The sequence below is a fragment of the Macrobrachium rosenbergii genome, chromosome 56 (genome assembly GCF_040412425.1).
Source record: "Macrobrachium rosenbergii isolate ZJJX-2024 chromosome 56, ASM4041242v1, whole genome shotgun sequence".
Classification (NCBI taxonomy): Eukaryota; Metazoa; Arthropoda; class Malacostraca; order Decapoda; family Palaemonidae; genus Macrobrachium; species Macrobrachium rosenbergii.
In genome coordinates, this window is record NC_089796.1 from 48,377,244 (window position 1) to 48,401,363 (window position 24,120).

The 24,120-nt window shown below is 38.2% G+C and overlaps 2 protein-coding genes across 30 annotated transcripts in view; one reads left to right on the forward strand and one right to left on the reverse strand.

Annotated features, from left to right (window-relative positions):
• Positions 1 to 24,120, forward strand: part of atl (atlastin GTPase) — a 496,293-nt gene that overhangs the window by 325,378 nt on the left and 146,795 nt on the right. The window lies entirely within an intron of this gene.
• On the reverse strand, positions 12,818 to 16,770 carry LOC136836603 (protein O-linked-mannose beta-1,2-N-acetylglucosaminyltransferase 1-like). Its single transcript, XM_067101055.1, has 4 exons — positions 16,618 to 16,770; positions 15,362 to 15,456; positions 14,979 to 15,240; positions 12,818 to 14,560 (listed from the first exon to the last, which is right to left on the reverse strand). Exons 1-4 carry the CDS (start codon positions 16,768 to 16,770, stop codon positions 12,941 to 12,943), a joined length of 2,130 nt encoding a protein of 709 aa, XP_066957156.1. The 3' UTR covers positions 12,818 to 12,940.

The following is a 24,120-nucleotide window of genomic DNA, read 5'->3' on the forward strand; positions in this document are numbered from 1 at the left end:
GGTGTATTTCTTCTCTTTCTTCTTCTGTTTGCGCGCTCGCGTGTGCGTGTGAGAGTGAGTGAGTTAGTGAGGTTGCTTTAGCTCGAACTCATCGTGTTCCCTGTAAAACTGATAGTGATTGTTTTTTTCCGCTCACTGAGTAAAAGAGCAAACGACAGCGTACCTTTCGCAGCAGTAGACGTCCATTTCGTTGATTGATGACAGAGAGGGTGATGCCCTCTCCCACGATGATGCCTTCTGAGGGAGAGGGCACGCCTGATAGTTTCCACAGGTAGTCCACCTGCGGCTGCGGCTGGCACCCGAGGAGACCGCTGGACTTCATTTGGCAGACTTGCTCCTCTAGGCTCCATCCCAGCGATCCCGACCAAGCTTCTATTGTTATTCTGGGAAGAACAAAAAATTGCCGTGCAGTAGAACAGTAGAGTTGGTAGACACGAGATGTGTCTGGATGCACTGCAAAAGACACGTGATTTTCAGTGACAGGCATAGACGCATCTAGAAACTCAGTTGATTCTCTGAACTCGCTGTTCCTCTGGGTTAAGAAATACTAGGTTGAGACTCCTGATTATGTCAAATTCCGAGATAATATTCAGTGCTTTAGCATCTAGATAGATTTTTAAAAGTATATAGTTAAGGTAAAATAAGTTGATTTCATGTCGCGGCGGAGAATGACTTTCCGCAGAAAGATTACTATTTGTTGTATATATATATATATATATATATATATATATATATATATATGTGTGTGTGTGTGTGTGTGTGTGTGTATGTTTGTGTGTGTGTGTGTGTGTGTGTGTGTGTGCGCGCGCGAGAATATAATGAACTACTTGACAAGAGCGAATGATTTGTGATACAGCAATTTCATGGAAAAGTTAGTATGGGGTAAGATTAGGATGAGGTACATTTTTGATTGAAATGTCTTTTCGGGTCAAATAATCGAGACAGCTTGTCTGTGCTGATGCCGTGTGGGCATTCAGTGCCTTCCCAAATATGTGCACTGTTATTAGTTGAAGCCTGAGAATATTCAAAGGGGCTTTTCATGTTTTTGAGAATTGGAGTTGTATACATTAATACTGTAAGAAGTACAGAATTCCATTTTAAGAGAGAGAGAGAGAGAAAATGTTTGGATAATACGGAAATGTGGTTATTGTATGATTTATGATTAAGATCTCTGGAGGCAGAGGATGAGAGGACCTGAGACTTTCACATTCAGAAAATATAGTCGAGGCTGAGAGTTAGGTGCGTAAGAGATTTGTATGATGCCCAACTCCACTTGAGATGAGATATTCTGAATCGCCTTGTCCTGCTGCCCAAGCGCTCATTTTTGCCCAGAGACATTCCCTGAAACAGTTCACTGAGCTATTGTGCCACACTCTGCAGTTGTGAATCATTATATGAACCATACAACTTGCTATTTTCAGACTAATGTGCCTGTTTTATGGAAAGTGACACCATATTGGACTTGGAAAATAGTAATATTTAACTATTGATTTTTGCGCTAGGAGGGGAGTGCATTAATTAAGCGCTAGATATGACTGACTACTACTTTAACCCTTGAACTGCTGAAAGGTGTTGGGTCCCTGTCCCTGTACACGAAAGCTTCCATGACACGTTGCTCCGCCCACACACAATGTGACGCATAGGCTCTACTTGCTCATTCTCCATGTTTCAGAATAGGCTATTTTTGAATCGCACATAGGTCTATTTGTATGGACGCCTCTTTGAAGTATGAGAAGAGACCTGCCAAAATGTAGGAGGCTTCGGGAGAACGGGAAAGAGATGTATCTGTGCAGAGAACATGCTAATGAAATATTCGGCGACCATTGCTAGAACCATATCGTTCATTGTTTTTTGGGGTTGAATGAGACAGTCAATACTTTGTTCTTGATAATTCGAGCTAACGAGTCTGTTGGAGATCGAAAGGCTGTCACGCAGTGGTGAAAGGAGGAGCTAGGGTAGCAGTGGCCTGTGGCTTTCAAATCTTATGATTAAAAAACCAAGTAACAGATAAAATATAGTGTTCACCACTAGACACACGATGATTTCTACTTCGGCCGATGGTAGATGTGGCTTGACGTTGGGTAACTCGGGTCTTTTTCTTAGGACGGCTTCTTGCTTCTAGGTAACGCTAAAATTAATTCCTCTAACCTGGAACACTGCTTGAGACGACGTTGGAGGGAGGGGGGGGAGGGGTGTCAGGTTTTCCTTTTGGCTTTTGTCTCTCTTCCCTTTTGCTCCATGCCATGATACATAGCCTAGTCAGTCGCTCTCAGATCCAGACATTTCTGGTAGACGCCTGCATTACAAGTAGACGCTACGTAATCCTAGTCAGTTGGGCAATGTGGAAATGTCCTAATAACCAGATTGTGTAAAACCTCCAAACAAAAATCACAACTAACTTAGTTTTAAGCATAAGTAAAAGCCACTGAAATTGCACCAACATCTTGATGAGCAAATGTTTCTGCAAAATAGGTTTATTTATGAAATGAACGTTTACTATTTCGGTGGTTTGGAACGTAAGAGAAAATGAAATATTTTGTTTTTCTCGAAAAATGGTGTTGGGAGCTATACAAAAAATAATAATTTCTTAAATTATACATTGACAAAGATCTGTTGAGCAGAGGAGTGAGATTGCTACTTGAACATTAACTGTCAGTTCTGTGAGCCAGAAGTCTCGATTAAAACTTCACTCGTTACTTTTAGTTTGCTTTTATTTCCAAGTCACTTGTATCTGACGAATCTCGTCTTCGTTGACTGAACGCCTTTCCGTTTCGAAGCTCCTGTGGTGGTCATCAGCACTGTGGTCTCTTCTCTCGTCATTGATAATGACCTCCAGTCCATCTCTCTCTAGCTACATACCTGTCAAGGTCTAATCGATGATTTGACTTCATATCTCTTCTAACTAGCCTAACCAAGGTCAGGGCTGTGTAGACAGTTTCCAAGATGTCTGTATCTACAGTCCTTCTGCATTCATCAGATATTTTGACGAAATTTTCGTTTCAGTCTTTTTTTTTTTTTTATAAAACTTTTACGTGTATCGGTCACGTCTGATTTGTTATAGCGAAACCCCATTGTTCTTGAGCTTAATGTGATTGAAAGTGGCAATTTTGATAGTGCTCTCGGGTCTTCTTCATCCCTTGTATCTTCTGTTTTTCTGACCTTGTTTGGAATCCTTCCAGGTCTTTGTTTAACTCTTGGATAATTTGCCCTCATATTTTGTGCCCTTTTCTAATACCTCAAATCTTTTCTCTCTCTCCACCGGAAGGTGAACTTGCGTACTTTTTTAATTGGTTTTATTTGAAATTTTGTTCTGACGAGTTTCACTTCTATGTTTTAGAGTCAGTATTTTGGCTTCTAATGATTTTAACTTCTTTTTTTTTAACAGATTTTTTGGAGGTTCCTGATAACTGTAGAAGAGGCATAACCTCCCCCCCCCCATCACACACACACACACACTGTCAGTCTCTTGGGACCAAGTTTGGTAACACTTCTCGAACTAACACTGTGGAAGTGATAACTTCTTCCCAGGCTAGCTCTATTGGCATTCCCTTTCTCTTTTTATGATCAGTTCTTTATCATGATAATAGGTTGATCGTCCTATCCGCTTCTCTCTCTCTCTCTCTCTCTCTCTCTCTCTCTCGTAAATTGTATATATAGGCAAGAACTTACCTTTGTGGATAGGTGTGTTCATGTGGTGCAGCTTCATAGAAGCCTTTCCACTGTATTGTGAAAGAGATTATGCAGAGATTCAAGTGAATTGCTGATACTTTCATGATTTCCTTATCAGAGTAGGAAAATCACGCAACCCGGCCGTAGTTATTCTTCTCTCACCCAGCTTTATGAGGCCACTGACTACGACTAAAGTGGCGGAATATCGAGCGTCCTTCCGTATTGCTAAGTTGTGACGTTGGCCTGGCTGTTTGCTGCGGTCGTCCTTTAGAATGTGGGGTTTCGAATTTTCTGTTATAAAGAAGGAAATGATCACCATATCTGTATCGTTGGATTGTGTCGCTGGATGAACAGGTTTTCGTTCGTTCTTTTTTTGTTGTTGTTGTTGAGGGGTAAGATGTGTATTCGATGCTGCGAGTCAACGTGGCTGCGCAGGCTTTTTCATCCTAGTTTTCCTCCTCTTGAAGAGCCAAGGGCTGGGACGTTTACAGTGTCGGGCGGTAGGGAGGGAGAGACGAGCTCTTCTCCTTCACGATAGACGCATTAAGGAAATATTTGACTATTGCATTGTAATAGTAGGAACAATAATGAGAAATTTGTTCCTACGAGTTCATAGTTGTTTTGTTTTTGGTTATTGAATATTGTCTATATCAAAAGCACTATGAACGCTGGAATACGTTATTTGTAAACTGTACAGTAAAGGCTACCAGTCTTTTGGTTGGATGAGTTGAATGATATTGTTATGGAGTGGTTCACAATTCTGAATGGTGCCCGCTCTGGGAAGTTCTGGCGCACTTTTCAGTGACCTTCCTTCACCCATACTTTACAATCAGAATAAGATTATTATGCATACAGACAATATAATATATAAAATTGCCAGAAAAATAACATGAATTAAAATTTAACGAAACATTTTGAAACCCAAAACTATCGTTCGGTGAAATTAGAGGATAGAAGTACGGAGCACGTTGATCATCACAATCTCAATAACTGTGACCATTTACTTCTATTGCATTCAAATATTTATATTTAAGACTCAGATAATTAAGTTAATAATTAAATCAATATCAATATCTATAGATATTCGTTTCAATCTAGAATGAGGAGTAAGATTTCCTCCGTATTTGCGTGATACTGTTCGTCATGACGTCACGCATCGTGTGGGCGGGAAACCAGCCATTTAACAAATCGGTAGACTCAACTTTATAGGGATGGTACTGTTGGCGTCCCAGGAAAACACGGAAAGCTTTAATGAAATTACGTGAAGAAAGGGTTATGAGGGTAAAAGTTGAATAAAAAAAACTAATATGTAGGGTTTAAAAAGGGTAGGACTAACAGTCCAAATAATGTCACTAAAGGTGAATTTTAGCTTTCTTTTTTTTTATTGTAAGTCTATTATAACAATCATATTGCTTTATTTCATAATGCTCTGTTCATAAGAATGAAGGCTTTATTGTCATAACGTCTATCATAGGAATTGGGCGTTTATATTATCACAGGCCTGTTATATAGATGACACTGTTAGGCGTCTCTTTATAGTATAGGCCTATCATGAAAATTATACTATATTATTACAGGTCTTCCTAATGAACACCATATTCTTTGGAAGCTTGAATTTCAAGTCAGTGGCCCCTGTGGGCTTGTTCCATATGAATAGTTTTCATCATCTGAATAATAATAATAATAATAATAATAATAATAATAATAATAATAATAATAATAATAATAATACATGGCCTGGGGGGGGGGTGTTCCCGTGTGCATGAGATGTACCCTAATTCATCCACTTGCCTTTCACAGTAGACACCTTGAATTATCTGAAAAATCAGGGTGGACTTTCTGAAACCTGGCAGCAAGTGAGAAATTTAGGCTTAATTTCACTATATCGGGCGATAATTCCGACCCGTAAACTCTGGGTACCTGACTTTAAAATACCCATATCTCCCTTGAAAATTAAAGTAGAAGACTAGTTTACCACTCAAAATGTTCCTGTTAATAAGCTCTTTCCAATGATATATAAATCTTTAACTTTTAGGGCTATATTAGGTCATAAATACCCAAAATATCACCAGAAATCGAGAAAAGCTGATGATTTACCTCATGAAGGAAAAATGGTAAAAATCAAACAATATTAAAGAATGAATGGCATATATTGACAATAATCAGCACGGCAACATTATATGAATCAAATAATAAGCACTTTATTACTTTCTAAACACACAGAAGCATACAGTAACTTTTCATAAAAACTTTATTTTTAAAATGCCCATTTATGGTCATTTCTATCTAGGTGGCACTTTATCATGGTATGGGGATTAATATTTGATGATAAAGTACTTTGAAAAACTTCTTAAGTGAATAAAATTAAATATATATATATATAGCTTGCACAATTTCCTTAAATAATTATTGACTTTATAAATTCTGGATATAGCATGAAAATTTTATTAACCTATGACGTAGCTTTAGCATTAAAAGGGTACTATGACATTGCAAATGGAGAAGTTGTATTGTTTGAATTAAACTAATTCAAACATCCATAACAATAGTTTTAATATCAAAAGATAAATTAAAGGCAGTATATATTTAGTAATGTAAATACATGTATTGAATTTATAATTGAAATGTCTGTAGTTTATTTTCATGGCTAAATATTCTAAGCTTTAACTTACATTCGTAATGGAGTCAAATTTACACAAGTTCTTGCGTCTCATGATTGTGCTTTTAATAAGATTCCTCATTCCATACTGTAACCTAAAGGATTGCTACATGTTGCATCACCTACAACTAAGACACTTTGACATTTACAAAAGCTGCAGCAAGGAACATGATTGCTGCGACAGGGACAGTGATATGTGCCACATTTTGTACAACTGCACATCACAGTGAATTCCTCAGGTATTGGGTTCTTTCTATCAGTTGGCACCAAAAGATCATCAGCTACTTTATAACCATATAACATAGGATCAAGGGGATCCCATTTAGGTTTAGATAAAACAGAAATCTTGTGATATGTGGTAAAGTATGCTCTTTTTATATGTTGTATTGTTGCATAGCTAGTAGGTGGTAGATTCTTAAAACATGACCTCTTGGAATGATGATACATATAGTGCCTCAGGTGGTCTGCTGTTTTACACATTGTTGCCTGCTTCAGTACTCTTGTCAAATACTCTTCAGCCATGATAACTTGACTTTCAAAATTATTTTTAGTTCCAAATTCTTTTAAATACATTTCTGGATTTGCCTTTAGAGCAGCAAGTTCAGTCCCAAATTTGCTTGTGTAATCACAGCCAGTCAGGGAATGCACTGCAGGCAACACTTGGCATAGTTCCCTCCCTAGCTGAACAGTCAATGTATGAATGGCAATATACCTGACTGAATCCCCAGATCCAGTTTTAACCCACAGTTCACTGCATCCTTGATAACGAAGCTCATTCCAGTAATGCAAGAACAGAATTCAGACATCAGTATCAGATGAAAGGATTATAAGTTGGTTACATCCTTGTTGAACTACATGAAGTGCACAAACAATGCATCGTAGGTCTGCGTCTTCTACATCAGAATTCAGTTCTGGAACTTCAGATATATACCAATCCAGCAGACAATCTTCTTGAGGGGGGCTTATATTCATCTGGACCTCTGAAATTGCTAACATATATCTCTAGTGCTGTATCTTTCCATGGATAATCTAAAGCCATTTGATGAAGACTATGTTAAATGCAACTCAGTGTATAGCAAAGTATGCTTCAAAAATATATTTTGTGTTTGACTCTTAAGTTGAAAAATGTCAATAAAAGATTCAGAGCGTCAGAAAAGGGAAAAGAAGACTCCAATAGAACTGCACTACATCAATAAGGAAACACCCTTGCCTGTGAAAATGGAGAGGTTTTGGCCATCAATTGCAAACAAGACAAAGCTGGAGTCCCTTCTTCCTCATTCATCCACATAAACACTCAACACTTATACATCTCATGTGTCCCTCTCCCATCTGCGTAGTCTGTCACATGCTTCATTTCTACCATAAAACTGCCAGTCACTTCATGCAACTTACCTTCAGTGCTGTACATGCCACATACAGCCTTTCCCCCTTACTTTCAAACTCTCCCATGACTCACATAACACACTTTAATGCCCAACCTACATTGTTCTTCCAGTGCTCTTCTCTTATCAATGAACTCTTGCAGTTTCCTATGTGGCCTTTGCTTTATTCCCCTCTCCCATCATTCTGGAATCATTTTCAACCCTTCCGAGCCCTTTCCAGTCTTGTGTCATTCAGCTGTGACTCTCTGATCTTTGCATTCTGAAGAGCTTGAAAATACCCACTTCGTGACCCAGGACTGTATTCACTTCTGTCAGCATCTCTTCATTTGCATCTTCTAATGGGATGCCCATTTGCTCACCTGCCTTTCTTTTTGTATTTAATCCCCTGTAGAAAAAAAAGGTTATTTTCCTGAATTTCTTCCTCACCCTTTCCCGTCGTCTGACATGTCTTCGTCTTCTCTCTCACTATCTTCTTACATCCCTATATATATCTTGCCATCCCCACTTACTGACTTACTGATTATGTTTCAGCTTCCTCCACTCTTGTACTGTTCCTTTCTCTCCCTATGACCCCACTTTGGAATTTTATAAACTCCTTATCTGCTCCTTCCGTCTCTGAATTCAACTATTATAGATGTATTTAGCCTATGTATGTAAATGTATATATATATATATATATATATATATATATATATATATATATATATATATATATATATATATATATATATATATATATATATATATATATATATATATATATATATATAGCCTCAAATATTAAGCCACAAATTTTTTTTAATAAATAATTCAATGTACTTCAGTAATAACTTACACCAAAAGGGAATTATAATTGGTAAGTGCTTTCCCACTCGTGGAATTCGAACTGCTGTGTCATTTGGCAAACAGCAACGCACCTTTGACCTGTGACCATTGAGATATCAAGAGAGGTCACAGTGTATGTGACAAAATTCTCTCTCTCTCTCTCTCATATATACGAGTATATATATATATATATATATATATATATATATATATATATATATATATATATATATATATATATTATATATATATTTTTTTATAGGTAGACTCGCAACCTAGATCTAAGGTATACGAGTCCGGGAGGTGTCTGGGTTCTCCTTTCATGTAGGAACTGTTGAACAAATTAAGATTCAAGTTTTTGGTTCTTGAAGAAATACTTGTTAGAGTTTTTTCTTTATTTTCCATTTGTAAATATAAAATGTTCCATCTGGGTTAATTGCTGCTTTGGGAAGTTGATTAGGCTTGAGACTTAATTGCTCAAAGTCTGCAGGGGACTTGGGAAAAACTTATGTTCTTTGAGAGAGCTAAAAAAGGGTCTAAGTTCAGTTTTGTGATATGAGCAAGCCATTACATTCAGCGCTCACCGACTGCTCTTCCTCTCACTGTAATTGAGACTCTTTATCTCTTCCGTCTCACTCTTTACTGTTCTGCGTCCTTCTTCTTTCTCCCTTATATTGGGTTTGTTTCTGGTGTCAACAGTGACGTCATGGTTCGAAATGTGTATGGTATGGGCTTATTCACCCCCCCCCCTCTTCATTGGCTTCATTTTCATTTCCATAGTGTTTTTCACAAATTTTTCGTCATTCGTGGTCTCTTTATTCATCGTTCACTTCTCACATTTTCAGAGCATCAGTTACAGTGTTTTTTACAAGTTACCATACGGAGAGGCTTCAGCATCTGCTATTCTGACATCTTGACCTCTCCTAATGGCTTCACTGGCTTGTGATTATCCCTCTATCACCTTTGCCCTACGCCCTAAAATGCTAACTTTGGTTGTTGACAGTCAGCAACAGTGTCTCCCTTGTTTTAACCCATTAGTGTCGTATTGGCCCGATGCTCTCTCTCTTTGTGAGTCACCTTCTGTAAGTCCACGTATCTCTATGTTTTATTCATGAGTTGTTAATATGAATACTCTCTGTAACATGTAAAACTTACTTACATATGAGTATATATGTATGTATAAATGTATTTGCATATGTGTATAGCTGATATGAGTGTTTGTATATACTGTCAGACAAATATGTACTTATTCAAGTGAATGTATGCAAAAATGAAGACTAGACTGTATGCCTTTGGCAGTGTAACACAGAGAGCAAGAGACTTGAACTTGAAGTTGATGTGTTAGAGAGGAAAAAAATTAGAAAGAATGGATGGGAGATGGGCGTATGGCACTTCTCTGGATGGATGATTGCAGGGATCTGAAGAAAAAAAGAACTCCGTGGGACAGAAGTTGCAATAGTGACTGAGGTTTCCTTTTGAGTTCCCTTGAGTGGGAGACCTTCTTCCACAATGTTCGTTGTTTGTGTGATCTTGTGGCCTGCTGTGATATCAAGGCCCTAGCAAGTAAGCCCCACAGTAAATAAGCCTGGCACCCTAAAGCCACCAGTAACATTGGCAAAAAGTAGTGTAAAATACATCAATTTATTTATGGCAGTGGACTTGATGTTTGTGGTTGATATTAATGAATCATCAGAAAATAATGCATTCAGGATAAGTTGGATTGAACGTTACCCCACCTGAGGTACAATTGCAAGTTCACAAGTTGCTTGATACTCAGGCATAGTTTTGCATCTCGGGTTGCAAATCATAATCTCTCTGTACCTCATCTCATTAAAGATTCCATAGTACCAAGAGTCGTCAAATTGGGAGGGGGAGGTTAACCTACCTACCTGGCCATATCTGGCCTGATGTGAACAGTGAAGAGCAGCTGCTATATCCCCTGGGTCTGCGTCCACCTCTTTGCATATTCAAGTCATTGGATATAATATTATGGTAAAGTAGAGACAAATTTTTCTACCCAGCTTCATGACTTGTCCTTGGCATGTGAACCCTAAGAGGACGGATTTTAGTGCATAATGAAATAAGTCGGCTTTATAGTTTTGAATTTTCTAATGTAGTTTTACTATGTCTTTAAAAATGGAATGTTCAGAAGATTATCATGCAGTGTATGGGAGAAAAGGTGTGGCTGTCCTGCCCTAGGGCAGTGGGCTCACTCAAGTCAAAATGGACGTTTTCGAGTATTCTTATGAAAAGTACAACGGGAAATTGGTACTGTCCTATAAGTATTGGGCTGTGTGGATATGTCATTAAACATTGTCACACACAAACATTTGTGGGTGCATGTGAGCAAATGGAAACATTGTCACTTCTGGTTATAATATTCATTTCTTATTGATGACGTTACAGGCATAGGCCTACTTATGAGGATCAACCATTATGTTTCGAACTGATGTATTGTCACATTTCTAACTTGCCAATTTTCTCTTGCAGGTAAGGGTTTGCTGAGGAGGTTCTTGGGCTGTTGTCAGCAGCATGAGGTACAGTGATTTGAGATTACCTACAGTGAAGTGATTTTCCTCTCTCTCTCTCTCTCTCTCTCTCTCTCTCTCTCTCTCTCTCTCTCTCTCTCTCTCTCTCTCTCTCTCTCATAATGGAGTGTGTTTAGGGTTTTAGATTCAGTTATTTCCATCAACTAGACTAGCCAGCTTAACCAGAGAAACAGGCTTTAGCCGCAACTGATTCCTGTGCTCGGTAGAACCATTGCAGCACTAATTTATTTTTGTTCTTGTCTGAATATTTTTTGTTCCCCAACTCCGCGAATTTAAGTTCTCCCTTCCCTCTAGAACGGGCCATTTATATGTTTCTCCTACAACGTCCCCCCCCAAAAAAAAAAAATTTTATTTGCTATTTTCCATTCTTCTTTAAGGATGGACGGCTTTGTATAATATTATGGCACGAAAAGAATTTTGGAAGCCTTTTTCAGTGAGGGTGGGTCGTTTTGAAAGGGCCTTTCTGACCTGTGGGAATCTCCTTCCAGAAGGCAATGAGGTTCTGGTGACGCTGGACAGAAAAGTCTTTTAATGTCGACGGAGGCTGAAGCCTCTTCCTGTTGTTTTAGAATCAGAGGAACAAGAAGTGCTTGATTTCAAGGCTATGAATGGTGTAAATGTTGATTGTACGGCAGGGAAGCTGAAGAAGAAATTACAGATGATTATGGTACTGGTGTATTCTGTGGCCGACATCAGAGGTCAACTGGTGTTAGTTGTGGAAGTTTCTCATTGCTCGATCGTTTTGTAAACACCTGTATAATCTTATTTGTTTCTTTGATCATTACTTAACTTTCGTCTTGTTGAAAAACAATAAATCTCACACCATTTGGTACTCTCAAAAAAGTCTGTGTACAATTCGCTCAGAATTATTTGTCGTCATTTTCAAGACTCATTTCCTTCGATGTTTTCCGACCATCATGTGTCTTTTCTTCAGCCACTACTAGTTCTAGTTCTATATAGCACCTTTTCATCACTGAACATGTATATGCAGTACTGTGCCTTGTTAACTAACAACCACTTATTTTGAGATTTGTGTTAACTCGTGAGAGAGAGAGAGAGAGAGAGAGAGAGAGAGAGAGAGAGAGAGAGAGAGAGAGAGAGAGAGAGAGAGAGTGATTAACAGAAGAAAGGTGTTGATTAACAGAAGAAAGGTTTGGCGAAGATTTCCGGAGCCAGCCAGCAACAGCAGATCAGCATTTCCAAGCAAAAAAGACCTCTGTCAACACATTTGAGATTTTTTTAGGGGTGATGGGGGAGTTATTTTGAATTGTCCTAATCCTATATTTGTGGTCTTTTTAGCGGTGTTGTTTTTCTCTATTCAGTTCCCTTTTGGTTTTGAAATCTGACATGGAAATTCGCTTAGGTTTGAAATAAGGGTTACAGACGTCCTGGAATCTTGTGCCATCAACTGGCGGCCGTCGATGGGCCAGCATGAGTGTTGTTAGACCTCATCTGTGAAACACTTTGCCGTTCTTGGGGAAAGCGCGAGTGCCTCTGCAAAGTGTGAATAATTGATATCGACCCATCCCGCCATGATAGCTAATTGGTAAATTTGTAACATTTGGCTAATTATGAATTTTTGGCACTTTACACTCGCGTGACATTTTCATATTCATGGATATTAAACCACCCATGTAGATTCATTTCGCATTCACTTTATCTTCAGAATAACTTACACCCAGAATGACAATTATGATTTAGTTTTCATTGTCCCTACAGGTTGGATTATAACTTCACGTTGTATGAAATTCACTGAGCCCTTCACTTATCACATGTCCTCAGAAGAAATGGTTGACCATGCAAAATTACAGAGTGAATGACAGATAATTTCGGTGATGCTTGTGTTTCGTTCTTGGTCATGCCCAAGTCAGCAGTTGTAGAAGCATTTCTGATGTCATATTTGTGTTCTTAACTTCCATGGAACTGGGAAATGCAAAGCCTGCTGTAAACATTTCGTATTCGCCTTCAGTGGCAGTGGCTGTCCATGGCGTGATGCTGGGATGCCGGAGATATGAGTAGGAGGAGTAGGGAACTCCAACAGCATGGACAGTTGCATTGGGAGAAAGCGTGAATGTAGCCACTCCCTCGTGCAGACCATGGGGGGAAGTAGAGAAGGGCGTGAGATCCCAGGCGCCTAGACATTTCAGTAGCTTGTAATAGTTCCAGCAGTCAGGCCAACCATCAGAGGTCTTCGTCATATTTACATAGATGACATAAGTTGTAGGTGTGGTAGGCTTTGGGATGAAGGTTTCACCGCAAGGATTGCTTGTGAGGGCTTTTGCTCCCTTAATGCTCTCGGCTAAGTCATGCTTCCATAAGGGTAATACAAGCCTACTGGTGTTAGTCAAAAGCACACCACTTTCCTCTACCAAAGGTATTGCTTGAAAAAACGATTCGGTTTGAAAAGGTACAGTGTTGATGCCTATACCGTAGTGTTTTGTTCGGCTTACATCTGGAAAGACGCAGTCCCTTCCATTGGCTGCGTGTTGGAAAAGCCAGAGGTCATAAAAATCATGTGCATCTCCTGCCACATTCAACCAAGACTGTAAAGCCTCCTTAACAAAAGCAACGCTTACAGCATAACCCCAGGCAACCATGGATCTTCCACGAAGTACTTTTTTGATGTCGTGTGAAATAGTCTTATGTTTTCCATGGCCACTGATGCAGTAAACTGAGGGGTCATGTTGCAAGAGCCATAAAGTCTGACTCATGAAAGAAAAGAAATCAGGTGAGACTTCTACGTCTTCATCCATCATAATCACATTTTGAGAGTCATTGTATGTTTTGGCAATAAAAGAGAAAACATCTCTGTAGTAGTGGAATAACTTAGTATTGTCTGTCCCATGAGTAGATAATGTGACGTAATTGACGTCAAGGAGTTGAAGCAGTTGGATTGTCTGCCTGGAGGTGTCCCCGAGAACAACCAGGAGGTTATCAGGATGTACACCAGGAGCTGCAAGAATTCTCATCAGGGTATAGCACAGGTAACGGAACCTTTTACCAGCAGTGATAATGACAGGCACACTTTCTAAAGGATCTACAGAGGTCAAACTCAGTTTTGGCAGTAGGGGCACTGGCAAAGAGGCAGGACTGGTTTCATCGCAAAGTTCTCCTAAACCATCTTCATTGTCACAGAAGTGCCAGCGTTCATTTTCAAGAGAATCTGAAAAATTTTGATGAAGCTGTTTTTGTCTGAGAACCAACTGGGTTTCAAGGTAGGTATTGTCACTTCCTTCAATCACTGTTGCCTCGGAGAGTGTATGGCCACCCTTGATGAATATCCAGATCCAGTGGGCTGAGGGAGTCAGATGTTCAACAAACAAAGATCCCATTCTCGCAAGGTGTTGAGCTGCCTGTCTGAGTCCTACGCAGCCACTCCTTGACACCGACATCGCTACTACACGGCCAGGGCAGATGCGTTTCACGTGCCATTGAAGGTCGACCCAGTGTGCCCAGTAGTTCGTCAGAGGGAATATCTGAAAAGATGTTGACCGGACGAGAGATCAGAAGACCTTCTGAATAGTGCCCCTGTTCTTATTTTTCTATGCAAGAATGATTTTTTGTGTATTTTTTATTTTGCAGTGTTAGGTAGGATTTTAATCAGTCTTTTGGACAATATAACTAACTAGACAGACTGTGTGTAGGTTACGTTTTTAGTTTATTGGGATGTTTCATGAATTCCTGGAAAAAATGAAAATACTTCAGGAACCTAAGAATTAGATTATTAGTTTTTATCATGCAGTCGTAACTTTTCTTCGGGAAAATAGATTGCAAGTGTTGATCTCCCACTGTTTATTGAGGGAGAAGCAGGAAATGGTGAACTGACATTTCTTTCACGCAGTGAAATGGAGTCTTCTCAAATGACTCTTTGGACTGTGGCCGTGGAATGAATACCTTGCGGAACAGAAGGCGGCCATCTCGCTCGTTGATCACCGAGAGTGTGATTCCCTCTGGGGCTGTCTCCTCGTCGTCGTCCTCCTCCTCATCCTCGTCGTCGTCGTAGTCGTCTTCGTCTTTGTTAGGTGTCGAGTCGTCTTCCCATTTCGAGTGGAGTCCTTGGATGCACTCGTCAAAGGCGTCCTTACTCTGCGAAGCTTCGCATACTTGACTACTGATGGCCCATCCTCGAGGCCCTGACCATGACGCGATTTGGAGTCTGAAACAATAACAGTGCTTTCATGGGAATTCATTATTATAAGGTCGCCGTCTTAGAAGTGATAGGCGTCCGCTGTATTTTTCGTTAGGCTTCGAACAGAGAAACAGGATTGTCATGTTACAATGCCCTGAGAATATCTTTGACATGCTTTATGTTTTTAGAACTGACACTCAAAATCCAAATGATGCGTGACCTATTGAACATACACCAACTTCCCTTTGAATGGATACAGAATAATCAAATTGAATACCTAATTGCATATAATATATAATATATATATATATATATATATATATATATATATATATATATATATATATATATATATATATATATATATATATATATATATATATATATATATATAAACTGTAATTCTAATAGCCACAATGCCCTCTTAACTTCTCGAATTCTAAGCGCTTTTTTGGATATGCTTGTAACTACAAAGCCGTAAGATCCAAACGCAAGAAATTGAAGAGACTGTGATGGCCGGTCACGGGAAACGAAACCGCGTCACCATAATCACAACGAGGTCACGTTGCCGGCCTGACCACGAGAAGGATGAAAGTCTATTACCTCTCGTACATACATATACCTGTCGTTTTCAGATATATTTATTAGAGCTGGAATAGATCCATCCTCACCATTGTAAGAGGGCAATTTGGTTATTGCTGCTACCAATTTATCTATATATCTATCTGCCTATCTCTATCTGTCGGTCTATCATTTATATATATATATATAATATATATATATATATACAATATATGTGTATATATACATTTATATATATATATATATATATATATATATATATATATATATATATATATATATATATATATATATGTGTGTGTGTGTGTGTGTGTGTGTGTATATGATAAGAGGGCATTTTGGTTATTACTTATTTATCTATATATCTATCTGCCTATCTCTGTCTACCTGTCTATCATATAATATATATATACATATATAAACTGTATATATATATGCACATACATACATATACTGTATATGTGTGTGTATGTATGTATATGTATATATATATATATATATATATATATATATATATATAATATGTGCGTGTGTGTGTGCATTATATTGATGATCTATTGCTAAAACTTGCAATACTATTTTACGCGATCGTATAGCTGGAGGAAGGAGTGAAACGAGAAGTTGACGAAGCACTTACGTGTTGTGCACACTTCCTCAGGGTCAAGTGATACGAAAAATCATTGTCCATGACAAGTCACCTCTGTGGCAGCATTACATGAACATAAAAACTATGGAACAACTATTTAAAAACTAATTTTCTCAAAATGTTGTTTACAAGTAATTCGTCCAGTTTGTACATCCCTGGGCTGCTGTTGATCAAACCTGCACGACTTTTCTTTCTAAACATGATTCAACAATGTTTCTTTTCCTGGTATCTTTGGAGAACGTGATCTCTTTAGCATTTTTCCAGTTGATGGTGTGGTTGTATTCATTCATATGCTGAAATAAACCACTTGCAGTATTCCGTTCTGACATTATATTTACATTGTTTTAATCTTGTTTCGAGATCCCTGCCACTGTCCCACATACTTTTCATTACACTGATTGCAAGGGATCTCATATGTGCAACCATTCTTCTGCATAGGGGAATTTCTGATTAACATGTTCCTAAGTACATAGTTATAAAAATGACATTAACATTAAATGGTATCAACAGCCCAGGGATGGCCATGAACTGGTTACAGTATGATAAAACAAGAAGGTTTTTCTTATTAAAATTACTCTTATGACTAACTTCATAACTTCATATAAAGTTTTCCTTGCTTTACAGAAAGCTCTGACATAAAATCACAAGGGAATCTAAGACTTGTTGCAATCTCTCGAACTTTCCGAAGCTCAGCCTCAAGAAAGTCAGGGCAACTGACCCACAGCACTATACAAACAGACGAAAATACCATCATCTTCGTTCTCGGATGATGGTTAGAATAAAAATGTGTCTGGGATTCTATATTTGTAGACTTCCTGTACACAGAATATTTAAAATTCCTACCATTCCTCACAACTGAAACCGGACAAATTACTTGTGAATAACATTTTTAGACAGTTAGTTTTTAAATAGTTGCTCCATAGCTTTTATGTTTTATGTATTGTTGCCACAGAGGTGACTTGCAAAGCCCGCCACTAACGTTCAGTTATACCTGCGCAATTATGCCTGTGCAGGCAAAACTGAGCGTTAGTGGATTCAGTTTTGTCTGCACAGGCCTGTAGGGCCCCACACGGATCCACACACTGTCCATCTTACCTGGCCAGCTAATCTCCTCACAACGAGCATCTCCGCGCACCAAATCCTTTGTACACACTGTATATTTGTGTTCATATTGTTATGTTAAATGTATCATTCTTAACACAAGCATTACAATGTCAGCATTCCAGCTATATGTATCATAACTTCATTTGTGTCATGTATATTGATTAATGTGCATCTTTCCAGCCTCCAGCAAACACAGTTGTTGTACTCTGGCCTCTGTTTTGTTTGCCTCGTGTCGGGCACTACATTTTTGCTCGCAAAAGCTTTGACCTGTCTGTTTGTTGTTTGAATAAATCAGTAAGTTTGTAGACGCAACCTCTTACTCATGCTTTGCTACATTGGTGACAATGGAGATGACCAGCCCAGCCAGCCCCAATGACGCCAGCCTCTCCAACGACACAGTTGCCGCTGCCTCTATACATCTGTTCCCATTTACGCCCCACAACCAACAAGCTTGGTTGCTCAGGGCAGAGACAATCTTCCAATCAAAGAAAATTACCTCCTTGGCACGCAAAGCAGACGACGTTTTCAAGCAGGTCGCAGGATGGCTCGCAGAACTGCAAACCCGTCACCTACAAATCACTGAAGGATCAGCCGAAGTCATCCTTCAGCATGCCACCTACCCTAAGAGCCAAGAAATTCATGAATAACGTGGGGACAGCCATAGGAGACGAGCGGCCATTGCATGTCTACAAGCGGTTGCAGAGGCTCATAACATTCCCTGCCACAGACGGCCAACCCGAGTCAACCCTTGACCTGGTGAGGGCGGTCCTCCTCAAAACTACCCCGCCAAACAGTGGCAGCAATACCCAACACCTCCACCATACTCGTTGAAGAATTCCTAAAATTGGTCGACAGTACACATGGCCCACAAGACAGCGGAGCCCACCCAGCCACCCAGAGCAGCAGCAGCAAGATGGTCCCAGCAGTCAACTGACACGAAATCCGACAGCGACCCAGAGAGACCAGCCACCCCCATCCACAAACACAGCTTCCACAAACAATTCATCAAAGGGAAGACCAGACAGAAGAAAAATGAACCACCAGAGGGAATGTGCTTTTTCCTTTGCAAATTTGGAAAAAATGCACGCAAATGTAACAAGGGCTGCCTGTTTTAAAAAAACATGCAAGAGGATGGTATCCATGACCCAAACAACTAAACATCAGCAGTGAGCAGACTGGTTGCCTCATAAGAGAAGCTGTGCACGTTTATGGCTGTCTTTCTTCCAGATACGAACGCAAGGGCTCCACGTGTTTATTCGTCTGGGATGAAAGGTTGAACACAGAATTCCTCATGGACACCGGAGTATGCAAATCATTTGTGCCAGCCAGCCTGCATGAACGACTCACCCCCTCCCCACCCACCAACCTTCATGTATCCACCACCAGTGGAGTGCCACTCAAGATGTACAGGAAGCGAAATATGAATGTGTCATTCAACGGGAAAAACTACAGGTGGACCTTCATCATGGCAGATGTGACAGTAGCACTTTTAGGAGCAGACTTCTTAAAAACACATGACATGCTAGTGGACACAGCATCAAAACAACTGATTCCAAAAACAGCTCCAGTAGCATTTCCTCAACAGCTGTGCAAACAACCCACCACTACATCGTCACCGCAACAGCAGAGACGACAAACAGGGCCCGTTGCAGCAGCTACCCCACTGCCAGAGATACGCCAACTTCTGCAAGACTACGAAGAGGTCTTCAAAGATGACCTGCAGCACAACTTAATCAAACCAGCAAAACACAACACCCAGCACCACATAGAAATGGAAGGCCCCCCAGTCCACGCACTCGTCAGACGGTTATCTCCAGAGAAACTTGCCCACACCAAACAAGTGTTCAGGGAAGTGGAGAATGCAGGAATATGCCAACAAGCCCCCAGCCCATGGGCATCCCCCTCCACACAGTACCAAAACCCAACGGAACATGGCGCCCATGTGGAGGCTACCAGTGGTTAAGTGTCAATATACAGTTACTGAACATAGCAGATATAACCAACCAAATGAACGGAGCAAAGATCTTCACCAGAATAGATCTGCTGAAGGGATACTTCCAAATTCCAGTAGCGAAGGAAGATATAGAAAAGACCGTGATCATCACCCCCTTCGGCACCTACATGTTCAACTACAGCTGTTTCGGCCTACGGAACGCAGGGGTAACCTTCCAAAGACTTATGGACGAACTGTGGTATCAAGCCATTTCATGTTATCAGCAAGCCCAAGATCACTCAGCAACAGAGAGAAGGCCGTGCATGGTTTTGTGGTTCATTTCTTAAAGATTGGGATGGAGCTGACTTTCTCCATGTTGCCGCATCAGATGATATTCAGGAAGCCAGATCACAAAAATGACGTCATTTGGACTGCAAAGTTGGATGATATCAGTGATGACGTGCGCAATCGCCAAGTTGTGAAATTTCCTGAATGTTTGGGAATTTTTCTGTTTCACAGCCAAACGGTTAATGTGCATCATTAAAGAAAAAGGACAGTCATGGAATGGCGAATACTTTAGAGAAACTGTGCTTACTGGTGGAGTATTCCCTTTCCTCAAAGATCCTGAAAATGTGTTATCTGTTGAAGAAGTCACATTTTTGCATGATAAGGCACCATGTTTCGAGGCTCTTCAGACACACGAGCTGCTTCGAAACAGTTGTATTGATTTCTTCTCGTCAAGTGAACTTCCAGGTAGCTCCCTTGACCTTAATGTGTGTGAAAACATTGGTAGTATCTTAAAGGATCGTGTTGAAGCACACACAGTGAACTATGATGGTATACCAAGCCTCAACGACCTGCGAAGATAGGTGACCGAAGTGCTCAGGGGAATGGAGTTTGAGTCTCAGCTTTTTTGTGATTTGCTGAAATCATACCCCTCAATAATGCAGGCTGTGGTACAGGCAGATGGAGGCCACACAAAATATTAAATACTCAGAGAGAAACTTAAGTAAATACCTGTTCTGAATTACTTTTATTTTTGTCCATATCAATTTTAGTTTATGCTGTAGAGGGGGGCCCTCTAATTTCAAAAACACCCTATATATATATATATATATATATATATATATATATATATATATATATATATATATATATATATATATATATATATATATATATATATATATATATATGTGTGTGTGTGTGTGTGTGTGTATGTATGTATATATATATATATATGTGTATTTATATATATTGTATATTTATATATATATATATTTGTATATATGTATATATATTTATATGTATATATGTATATGTATAACTGAATCACGAAAATATGGAACGTGAAGAGTATGTAAATAAAGATAAAATCCACGAAGGAAAGGGAAACACTGGGGTGCTGCGAGGCCTTTCGACTCTTTCGTCCTTTACTTAGCAGACTGAAGAAATATAAAAGTAAGTTTACAAAGAAAGCTCATATAAATGACAGATGGGGATTATAAAGGAAAAATATGTGATCTTCCTCAAAATCATGTTGACATAATTAAAGGTATTGTTTATGGAGCTGCGAATGTTAGGCATGAAAGTAGTTTCCCTGCTCGCTCTAAGAAAAGCTTGACCGAACTTGAAAAAGACAATACAATCCACATCACAAAAGCTGATAAATCGAATAGTATTGTAATTTTATATGCAAGCCCTACTGGATGATGATACGACTTACAAAAAACTAACAAAAAATCCCCTTGATCAGGTCATGAAAAATTTCAATAGCACAGTGAAAAAAATCCTTAAAGATAAAAGAAAGTACTAATAGGTCAGTTGTCAGTAAAATTTCCCTTGTTACCTTACTTGTACGGATTATCAGTACTATTGGCTCAGTATCATATAAACTTCCGAAATATATTACCAAGCTCTCTTCCCCGTTACTTGGAACTATCTCCGATTCTCACTTATATAATTGTCTAGATTTAGTCGATAAATTAAATAAAATCACTTTATGCCCCACTGATAGATTCGTTAGTTTTGATGTCTGTTCTCTTTTTACTAAAGTCCCTGTTGATTCTATTTTAGAGTATCTTAGTAATGATCTAATCCATCACGAATTACCTCTACCTGTAAGCCATATTACTTGACTCACTAGGTTGTGCATTTGTGATTGTAAGTTTATATTTAATAGTGCATTTTATCAACAAATGTTTGGTATGGCAATGGGCAACCCTTTATCCCCACTCCTCTCAAACTTGTACATGGAATTCTTTGAAAAACGATATTTGCCTAATATCATTTATACTCCTTTAAAGTGGTGTAGGTATGTTGACGATATTTTAGCTGTTTGCCTGCTGGTATTGATGTAAATGATTTACTCTAATTTGAATAACCAGGTACCATCCATTAAGTTTACTTTAGAATTAGAAAAAGACAATTGCCTCCCTTTCTTAGGTGTTTTAATATATAGAGAACCATTTCAATGCAAAATCGATATTTATAGGAAACCAACCAATAACTTATGTCCATTTTTATTCAGGCCATCACCTTGACATCAAAATATCAATTTTTTCTTCTATGTTTTTACGAGCTTTGCGCATTGTCAATCCCTAGTATTTGGATCAAGAAATTGAATACTTACGAAAAATAGGTACAGATTTATGTTATCCTTCATATATACTAGGTATTTGTTATAACAAAGCCCACAGAAAGTTTTATAGTGAAAGTAATATGGAGAAAGAAACCCCAAAGAACATTCTTAACTTGCCTTATTTTAGTGGTTTTAAAACATAAAATCATTATTAAAACCTTGTAATGTCAACCTCGTTTTTTTCTATAATAACACACTAAAAAGAATGTTAATAAAAAATAGCCCTAAAGAAAACAACATAATATATAAAATTCCATGTTTTGGATTGCCCCTCTTTTTACATTGGCCAATCTAGCAAAGATTTAGATGTACGTATTAAGCAACATAAGTATTCAGTCAAAACTGGACAAACATCTAATGCTATATTCATTCATTTAAGTGAAAACTCTCACAGGATAAATTGGACTGAAAGTTCAGTGATTGCCAGATCGAAAGATTTCTTTTCAAGAAATCTATTGGAGTCCGCTATTATCCAGCTTACTTCCAGCTGTAATTTTAACCTTAGCTCTGGCATGTATTAGAAAAATGTTCAAGAATGACCTAAAAGATAAAATCACTGACTTAATTACAAATTAATTACCTTATATATATTTTTTCTGTATCCCTATGTTTAATATAATTTTTTATATGTAAAAATTTTCATCTTGCAAAAATTATTATTGTTTACAAAAATGAATTATTTTGTTGTACTAATATCTTTTGGGTGGTCAGTCACGCCCTTGTATAATCTTTTAATTGGCCTTCTGTCACTGCTTCTGAACGGTTGATCCTAATCCTTTGTAAACCTCTTGAATATTTAACCCAGTTTTGGCAGTTCTACTAATTCTTCAGTTGTGTTGGATTCCAGGTACATATTTTTCCTTTATAATCCCCATCTGTCATTTATATGAGCTTTCTTTGTAAACTTATATACTTTTATATTTCTTCAGTCTGCTAAGTAAAGGACAACAGAGTCGAAAGGCCTCCCAGCACTCCAGTGTTTCCCTTTCCTTCATGTAATTTATCTTTATTTGTATGTATGTATGTATGTATGTATGTATATATATATATATATATATATATATATATATATATATATATATATATATATATATATATATATATATATACCATGATTTTAACTTGCTTGTTAGCTTCACAGAATAAACTACTTTTGCACTCAGGTTTAATTTCCACACATTAGTCTAGGGGTTTTGAGAGAGAAGGAGAGATCGACAGAGAGAAGGCGAGAGTGTGAGAGAGATGCTTTCCGAAGGTCGACGCTACCAGTTCCTAATCGGTTGCAGGTAAGTGCCATTTGTCAGAGTATGACAGGGGCATAACATTTTATATATATATATATATATATATATATATATATATATATATATATATATATATATATATATATATATATATATATATATATATATATATATAATATATATATATATATATATATATATATATATACACATGTATATATATATATATATATATATATATATATATATATATATATATATATATATATATATATATATATATATATATATATATATATATACTCTCGATCTTTCTCTCTCTCAAAACCCCTGGACTATTGTGTGGAAATTAAACCCTAGTGCAAAAATAGTTTTCCTGTGAAGCTAACAAACAAGTTAAAAACATGGTAATTAAGAAAATAAAATGCTAAAAACCACAAAAGGAATGTGAATGATAAATGAATATCTTCCCCATTCTTTCCCCAGTAAATCTCCACGTAAATGTAAGTTCTTGAGTCTTTATTCCCTTAAGATAAACATTTCTCACTATGGCTAAACCACACACATGTCTGTGCAGGTGCGTGTCTACCCCAATTACCCATAGTTTCATTGAAACATTCTGAAAAAGAAAAAGAACCATCTCTGTTAAAAATCAAATATCACCCAGATCATCAACATACGGCACCACACGAGATAAATGTTAAATCATAATAAAAGAGTAATCAAGTGTGTAAAAGAAGGCTTATAAAAGTTAGTA

Bases quoted from the DNA above. Each gene is read 5' to 3' on its own strand.
- LOC136836603 (XM_067101055.1), bottom strand. From the start codon at position 16,770: ATGTCAGAACGGAATACTGCAAGTGGTTTATTTCAGCATATGAATGAA. The intron at 15,457-16,617 runs GTTTGATCAACA...ATCCATTCAAAG, and splicing joins TAGAAAGAAAAGTCGTGCAG to GGAAGTTGGTGTATGTTCAA. The intron at 15,241-15,361 runs GTAACATGACAA...TTATTGTTTCAG, and splicing joins AAAGATATTCTCAGGGCATT to ACTCCAAATCGCGTCATGGT.